Genomic DNA, 8,362 nt, shown 5'->3' on the forward strand with positions numbered 1-8,362 from the left:
TCTGAAATGCCAAGGGCTTAATGGATTAACACTGTGTTTAAGTGTGTGTGTGTGTGTGTGTGTGTGTGTGTGTGTGTGTGTGTGTGAGAGAGGTTGTTAACACATCTTAGCGAATTACAAAAGAGGACGAGAGGACTTCACCTTACAAAATCCTACAAAGAGTAAATAAAGACTCACGAGTCTTCCCGAGCTCACACATGGTCATTTAGTAGTCACCAGGTACTATGGTCCAGGTCACAGTGGTCCGGTCCCACCCAGGGTGGCAAACCACGGCAAAGCAACACACACAGTTAGTTCCTGTATTTACAGTAATTAAATTCAAGTCATTTAATTATCTTCTAGGTTATTCTTATTTTTACTTCTATTTTTCCTTAGTTTTACTGTTCAGAGCTCTTGTGCGTCTTGCAAGCTGTGTATCAATTACATTTCATTATTTTTGAAGCAAAGTAAATAAACTAGTGTCAAACGTATTGTGTTCTTAAAGAAGCTGAAACATCACACCACAGAACATTCAGAACTTTTAAACGAGCGGTTATTTTACAGTCCGGCAGCGCTGGTGTTCCTCGTGTATAATAGAAAATCTGCTGATTATTTAGTGGTAACTGAGTTTTGGATTTCAGCTCCTATATTGTCTGAGCTACTTTTCTAAAGAACCGGTTTAACTGCATGAAACACAAAGCAGCATCACACAGAGATCAGCAGGAACAATAAATAGGTTCATACGATGCTTCTAAATCACACAAAAGTGACCAAATAAAAAAATGAAATATTATACATGATCAAAATAATGTGGATGTCCTTTATTACTGAGTTATTACTACGTGTTTTAGTGTTTCCTCAGGTAAAAGGTGTTGAAAATGTTTTTTCAGGGGAGTCCATGTTTAATTCAACAAGATGATGAAGCGCCTCATTCGACACGCTCTACATTAGTATGGCAGCGTGCATGTGCTTGACCGGCCTGCCTGCAGTCCAGATCTGTCTCCTGTAGAAAATGCTCAGCGCATCATGAAGAGGAGAGAATCAGACGGCGGCGAGCACAGACTGTCGAGCAGTCTCGTATCGAGCAAGAACGGAGAAAAATTCCACTCCTGTGTAGTTGGGGTTTAGTTGTATAGATGTTGTGTAGTTGTTGTATAGATGTTGTGTAGTTGTTGTGTAGATATAGTGTAGTAGTTGTGTACTTGTGTGTAGTGCAGTAGTGAAGTAGTGGTGTGATTGTTGTTTATTAGGGGTGTAGATGTGTAGTTGGTGTGTAGTTGTCGTGTAGATGTAGTGTAGTAGTTGTGTAGATATGGTGTAGTAGTTGTGTAGATGTAGTGTAGTAGTTGTGTACTTGTGTGTGGTGCAGTAGTGAAGTAGTGATGTGATTGTTGTTTATTAGGGGTGTAGATGTGTAGTTGGTGTGTAGTTGTCGTGTAGATGTAGTGTAGTAGTTGTGTAGATATGGTGTAGTAGTTGTGTAGATATAGTGTAGTAGTTGTGTACTTGTGTGTGGTGCAGTAGTGAAGTAGTGGTGTGATTGTTGTTTATTAGGGGTGTAGATGTGTAGTTGGTGTGTAGTTGTCGTGTAGATGTAGTGTAGTAGTTGAGTAGATATGGTGTAGTAGTTGTGTAGATATGGTGTAGTAGTTGTGTAGATGTAGTGTAGTAGTTGTGTACTTGTGTGTGGTGCAGTAGTGAAGTAGTGGTGCAGTTGTGGTGTAATAGTTGTGTATTAGTGGTGTAGATGTGTAGTTGTTGTGTAGATATGGTGTAGTAGTTGTGTAGTTATAGTGTAGTAGTAGTAGTTGTGTAGGTGTAGTAGTAGTAGTAGTTGTGTAGATGTAGTGTAGTAGTTGTGTAGGTGTAGTAGTAGTAGTTGTGTAGATGTAGTGTAGTAGTTGTGTAGTTATAGTGTAGTAGTAGTAGTTGTGTAGGTGTAGTAGTAGTAGTAGTTGTGTAGATGTAGTGTAGTAGTTGTGTAGATATGGTGTAGTAGTTGTGTAGTGATAGTGTAGTAGTAGTAGTAGTTGTGTAGATGTAGTAGTAGTAGTTGTGTAGATGTAGTGTAGTAGTTGTGTACTTGTGTATGGTGCAGTTGTGGTGTAATAGTTGTGTATTAATGGTGTAGATGTAGTGTAGTTGTTGTGTTGATGCGGTGTAGTTGGTGTGTAGTTGTGCTGTTGGAACGCTGATGGAACACGGGTGGGGGGGGGGACACGCCCAAGTCCCAATTTTTTTGCAGTGTATCGCAGGAACCGAATTCTAAACGTGTTTCTATTTACAAACTACAATGATGTTGATAAGTGAAACATTGAAAATATTTTCTTTCTACTTTTATCAGTTAAATTAAGATTAAGAGAATGAAACACAGCACAGATTCTTAAATAAAATACACAGGTTTTACCGAAATGGGACTTTTACTTGGTTATTTGTTGATATAAGTTGTATGCTTTAATATATCGTGTTTTATTTTTATTGAGATTTTAACCTATCCTAACATTGTATTGTATTATGTTTGATTTTATAATAATTGGTTTTGTTTCATAATGTATTTATATAATATTTTATTAATTTTATTATGCATTAGTACAAGTACAGGAACCGCAGGGACTTTTATTTTAGACGTTTGTTTATAGAAAGTATTAATGCTTAGTGCCTGTTTTACATTTTACTGTAATAAAAACTTTCCTTAGTTAAGAATTTTGCATTCAAACTGAAAAACAATGAATGTTTTTGTTATATCTGCTGCTTTAATGCAGCATTTTTACTGCAATTATTGTGAACAGGCGATGAAACGGACGACTTCTTTGACGGGCTTAAGGGTCCATTTTAAATTCCTGCGATCTCTAAAATATTCCCAGCTCGAGTTTAACTATGAGATGATTTATAGATCAGCGATTCTTCGGGTCGCGCTTAATGTGAAACTAAAATCACGCTGCAGGTTGCTGGAATCATTTAAACCGGTTTATTGTTATTTATTCATTTTAAATAATAAGAGAAATGTTTATTTCAGTGGAAGATTCAGCTCCGTGCTTTAAAGGCTTCACTTTAATCCTGGTAAGTTAATAAAAGGAGATATAAACACTGTTTTGCTTTATCATTCACACTGCAGTGTGTTCATCTTACAAGTGTTCATCCACTTCCGGGGTAAATATTCACACCACAATTGAATAACATTTAACTTTATTACAGATGTGGATATTTACAGCTTTAAAATGCTTAAAACGCTTTTGCAGCCTCGTGGTTTGATTTTAGTTGGTAAATAATCTTCACGTCCATAAAAACACTCGTGTTTCTCTGATAAACTCGTAATTTCAACATAAATTTCAGAATTTTGTATAAGATTCGTGTTAGGAGGTCGAACTTTCTAAAGTAGATGAGTTCTGAATGGGCTGCAGGATCCAGGATGATTGCAGTGATGCTCATTACTACACTTGTGTACTGTGTGTACATGTTGCTCCTGCTGCTGTCAGGACGTCCTGCAAATCTTTTCCACTGATTACTGGTTACTTCTTATTCCTCTTTCCTTCCTTATCATCAGCATGTTGTGTGGTACATGTAAACCTGAATACAGACACTGGAAATAGTTTTTAAAGGTCAAATGTGTTTTTTCCTGGTGAATAATGAATGAATCTGATTTATTTACCCCTGTGTCGTGTAGCCGGCGGTATCGGTGGGGAACGTAGGGCAGTTGGCTGTGGATCTGATCGTCTCCACCCTGAACCTGCAGAGAGTTGGGTATTTCCACACGGACTGTCTGATCCCCATGGTGGGTAATAATCCCTACAGCACCAGTTCGGAGGATTCACTGCAGCTGAGCACTAATGCTGAAGGTTCGTCACGCTTCACTCGTTCATAATCCTAATTAATCCCTCACAGGTCATTTTAATAACCCTCTATAGTGGATTTATCTCATACTGATCACATCCAGAGAGGAAAGGTACTTCAGCTTCTGTAGGTTTTGTTCATTCAGATCAGATAATAATAAGAAAGGATCCAGAAGGTAAGAAATACAGGACAGATGATCTGGATGGTGAAGGATGAAGGTTTATGGTTTTCTGAATGTGAAAGCTTGTATAAAATGATCAGACCAGTAAGACACACCAGAACAAGGATTTATAAACCGAATTGTTTATATTCTCCCTTGTGTGCAGTGTACTGGTGTAAAGACTTGAAGTTGGCTGTGCTGCAGATTCGGAGTCCACTCATACAGGTCAGGGTTTATTATTATTATTATTATTATTATCACCGTACTGTGAAACGCTCTCTCTGTGATCTCTTCACGTCCTGATCTGTGCTTTATTCGTCCAGACCAAGACCAGGTCGTTCCGTAAGATGGTGGTATCGTGGATCAAGAGTAGCGGTTTCGCCAAAACGGTGCTGCTGTCCAGCAGTCACGCCTACCAGAGAGACGACCGGCAGATCCTCGGGTACGAACACACTTACGTTCATTATTTGAAGGTCCGTAAAGACACTGGATCTGTCTGAAAACCTGGTGACCCGCCCTGCTCCCGACTACCTACCTGATCAGCTGCCTCAGTAAAGAGGATTCTAATAAGACCTGAAGCTCATAAGGCAGATTATTTAAAAGCTCTACTTAGAGATTAGCCCGATAACGGTTTAGTTGCTTGTTTACGCTGGTGCACTGAACCCTGGGAGTCCTGAGTGATGTTCTGGTGTTGCTTGTTTTTGGCTAGCTCTCCCCTGAGGTACCTGCTGACCCCAGCGCTGAGGGAGCAGGTAACAGCGCTGGAGCAGTTAGGATGGACGGAGATGGAGAAGATCAGTGCGTTTCCTGGAGTGATGGATTCAGACAGCCAGAGGCTCTGCATCCCCGGAGGAGGAGTCACCAAAGCGCTCTACACAGACTGGTAAACTCACCCTGCAGAGACAGTCTAGTACCCGGTAGTGAGTGAATAACTGCCGTGTTATGCTTGCAGCACTCAGAATATGGGCGCTCGAGTGCCGTGGCAGTCCACCAGCCTAAAGCAACAGCGACTCCTACTGTGTGGTGGAGGCATTGTCATGAGCGGTGGAGGAATACAGAGAGTGTAGCGTGGTTCTGAGCCTCTGTATAAGAATTCGTCGCTGTCTGGCATAAAAATGCGGCGCATCTTGCACCCCTGGTCCAGCGAGGGCATTGTCCAGCCAGCAGAGGTCGCTAGGATTTTCACGCTGCACCACCTGGGCGCCCCAAATTATAACTGTTGACGTCTATAGAGATTTTATTATGTACTAATAGTTGTAGGACTTGTGTAGGACTGTGGATGAAGTGAAGTGTGTGTGTGTTAGTTGTACAGAGGGCGTCTCCATGGCTGTGATGCTGCTCTTCTGCTCTGAGGGAGATAACGTACCCGACGCCATCGCCCTCGCCAATCACCTGAACGACTGGCTCCACCTGCTGGATCCACCCGTACGTCATCAACACATACGTCTATATATATAACATTACGCGTGTATATACAGTACATACATGTTTTATATGCTACCTTCCATATAGATGCACTTTGTGTATACAATTACTGACAGTTGGGCATCTTTTTGTGTGGTGGAAATTTTTTAGCACTGTGCACTTACATACAGTGTATCACAAAAGTGAGTACACCCCTCACATTTCTGCAAATATTTTATTATATCTTTTCATGGGACGACACTATAGACATGAAACTTGGATATAACTTAGAGTAGTCAGTGTACAACTTGTATAGCAGTGTAGATTTACTGTCTTCTGAAAATAACTCAACACACAGCCATTAATGTCTAAATAGCTGCAACATAAGTGAGTACACCCCACAGTGAACATGTCCAAATTGTGCCCAAAGTGTCAATATTTTGTGTGACCACCATTATTATCCAGCACTGCCTTAACCCTCCTGGGCATGGAATTCACCAGAGCTGCACAGGTTGCTACTGGAATCCTCTTCCACTCCTCCATGATGACATCACGGAGCTGGTGGATGTTAGACACCTTGAACTCCTCCACCTTCCACTTGAGGATGCGCCACAGGTGCTCAATTGGGTTTAGTCCATCACCTTTACCTTCAGCTTCCTCAGCAAGGCAGTTGTCATCTTGGAGGTTGTGTTTGGGGTCGTTATCCTGTTGGAAAACTGCCATGAGGCCCAGTTTTCGAAGGGAGGGGATCATGCTCTGTTACAGAATGTCACAGTACATGTTGGAATTCATGTTTCCCTCAATGAACCGCAGCTCCCCAGTGCCAGCAACACTCATGCAGCCCAAGACCATGATGCTACCCCCACCATGCTTGACTGTAGGCAAGATACAGTTGTCTTGGTACTTCTCACCAGGGCGCCGCCACACATGCTGGACACCATCTGAGCCAAACAAGTTTATCTTGGTCTCGTCAGACCACAGGGCATTCCAGTAATCCATGTTCTTGGACTGCTTGTCTTCAGCCAACTGTTTGCTGGCTTTCTTGTGCGTCAGCTTCCTTCTGGGATGACGACCATGCAGACCGAGTTGATGCAGTGTGCGGCGTATGGTCTGAGCACTGACAGGCTGACCTCCCACGTCTTCAACCTCTGCAGCAATGCTGGCAGCACTCATGTGTCTATTTTTTAAAGCCAACCTCTGGATATGACGCCGAACACGTGGACTCAACTTCTTTGGTCGACCCTGGCGAAGCCTGTTCCGAGTGGAACCTGTCCTGGAAAACCGCTGTATGACCTTGGCCACCATGCTGTAGCTCAGTTTCAGGGTGTTAGCAATCTTCTTATAGCCCAGGCCATCTTTGTGGAGAGCAACAATTCTATTTCTCACATCCTCAGAGAGTTCTTAGCCATGAGGTGCCATGTTGAATATCCAGTGGCCAGTATGAGAGAATTGTACCCAAAACACCAAATTTAACAGCCCTGCTCCCCATTTACACCTGGGACCTTGACACATGACACCAGGGAGGGACAACGACACATTTGGGCACAATTTGGACATGTTCACTGTGGGGTGTACTCACTTATGTTGCACCTATTTAGACATTAATGGCTGTGTGTTGAGTTATTTTCAGAAGACAGTAAATCTACACTGCTATACAAGTTGTACACTGACTACTCTAAGTTATATCCAAGTTTCATGTCTATAGTGTTGTCCCATTAAAAGATATAATGAAATATTTGCAGAAATGTGAGGGGTGTACTCACTTTTGTGATACACTGTATATGGTAATAAAATAGCACTGTGTGTGTGTTGTACTGAGAGTTATGAGAGTAGCAGGTGCAGTAGTGTTGTTGGGAGTAGAACAGCGTCCCCACACAAAAATATAAAGCTGCTGATACAACCAGCGCTAACGCATAACTATATTCCTAATAAAGAGGCCAGTATGTGTACACAGTATTTTCAAATCCCAACAACACTGCTGCACCTGCTACCCTTATCCTTGTATAGAAGTCAGGTGACCACATACACACACTACCGTGTCATAACCAGTCCTGGAAATGGTCCACCACCCACACATCACCTGGTCACTGGGGGGGGGGGGGTCCCTGAAGGTTTTGCATTAAATAAATGACGTCTCGGACTTCGTGCCAACAGTTTAGGGAAGGCCCTTTCCTGTGTGGGCATTACTGTACTCACGTGCCCAAACTCTGGCTTGTCAAGTCATGGTTTGATGGGTTTGGTGTGGAGGAATCAAATGCCCTGCACAAGCCCTGACCTTCGACCCCGCTGAGGATGCGTTCGGCATCAGCGTCCCTGATCTCACTAGTGCACTTTCAGCCGAATGGGCACAAATTCCCACAGCACTTCTCTGAGCGCTGATACAGGTGCATTTTGAACCACGTTGACACCTGTGGTTAGGTGGCCACGTACTTTTGGCCATATAGTGTTTAAACTGGGCTTAAACCGGTTCAGTTCTAGCATCGCTCTGGCGTGTTTGTATCATGTAGCTTGATGCTTCGCTCTTTCTCAGGCTCAGGGTTCGGTACCCTGGAGAATCCCGTCATCCTGGAAGCTGCTGTTCGGGAGCGGCGTTCCACCCACCATCTTCTAAACTCGGTGGATGAAAGACGTCCAGGAGGAACGGATCCTCTCCAGATGTTTCTACACCGGGCTTGTTTATAGCGATCGTCATGTTCTGTAACAAGGCCGACGCAGAGACTCCGGCGTCATTTTATGAGCTACACCTAGCATATAGACGCTCATCTTTGTGGGTGTACAATCACTGACTGTAGCCCATCTGTTGCTGTGTACACTAAACACACATTTCTATCTGTACACGTTTGCCAAATGAGTTTTTTTGTGTATTATTATTCTGATCAAACATTAAACATGATTTATTTTCAGCACTGAAATGAGTCTTTTAGCATCAAATTCTGTGATCTGACCACTTCAGGAACCCGAGTATCAGGAATCCAGATCCGTTTCTGT

The 8,362-nt window shown here is 42.6% G+C and overlaps 1 protein-coding gene across 1 annotated transcript; it reads left to right on the forward strand.

The window, feature by feature from the left end:
* The first annotated feature begins 2,912 nt into the window (after positions 1 to 2,912).
* psmg2 (proteasome (prosome, macropain) assembly chaperone 2) lies at positions 2,913 to 8,286 on the forward strand. The gene is made up of 7 exons (XM_062989129.1): positions 2,913 to 3,039; positions 3,644 to 3,815; positions 4,137 to 4,195; positions 4,294 to 4,412; positions 4,680 to 4,853; positions 5,275 to 5,395; positions 7,905 to 8,286. Exons 1-7 carry the CDS (start codon positions 2,983 to 2,985, stop codon positions 7,983 to 7,985), a joined length of 783 nt encoding a protein of 260 aa, XP_062845199.1. The 5' UTR covers positions 2,913 to 2,982; the 3' UTR covers positions 7,986 to 8,286.
* Positions 8,287 to 8,362: the final 76 nt, after the last annotated feature.

The sequence above is a fragment of the Trichomycterus rosablanca genome, chromosome 2 (genome assembly GCF_030014385.1).
Source record: "Trichomycterus rosablanca isolate fTriRos1 chromosome 2, fTriRos1.hap1, whole genome shotgun sequence".
Classification (NCBI taxonomy): Eukaryota; Metazoa; Chordata; class Actinopteri; order Siluriformes; family Trichomycteridae; genus Trichomycterus; species Trichomycterus rosablanca.

Coding starts and splice junctions, on each gene's coding strand:
- psmg2 (XM_062989129.1), top strand. CDS start 2,983: ATGTTTATTTCAGTGGAAGATTCAGCTCCGTGCTTTAAAGGCTTCACT. Junction 4,196..4,293: donor TTCGGAGTCCACTCATACAG/GTCAGGGTTTAT, acceptor TTATTCGTCCAG/ACCAAGACCAGGTCGTTCCG. Junction 5,396..7,904: donor TCCACCTGCTGGATCCACCC/GTACGTCATCAA, acceptor GCTCTTTCTCAG/GCTCAGGGTTCGGTACCCTG.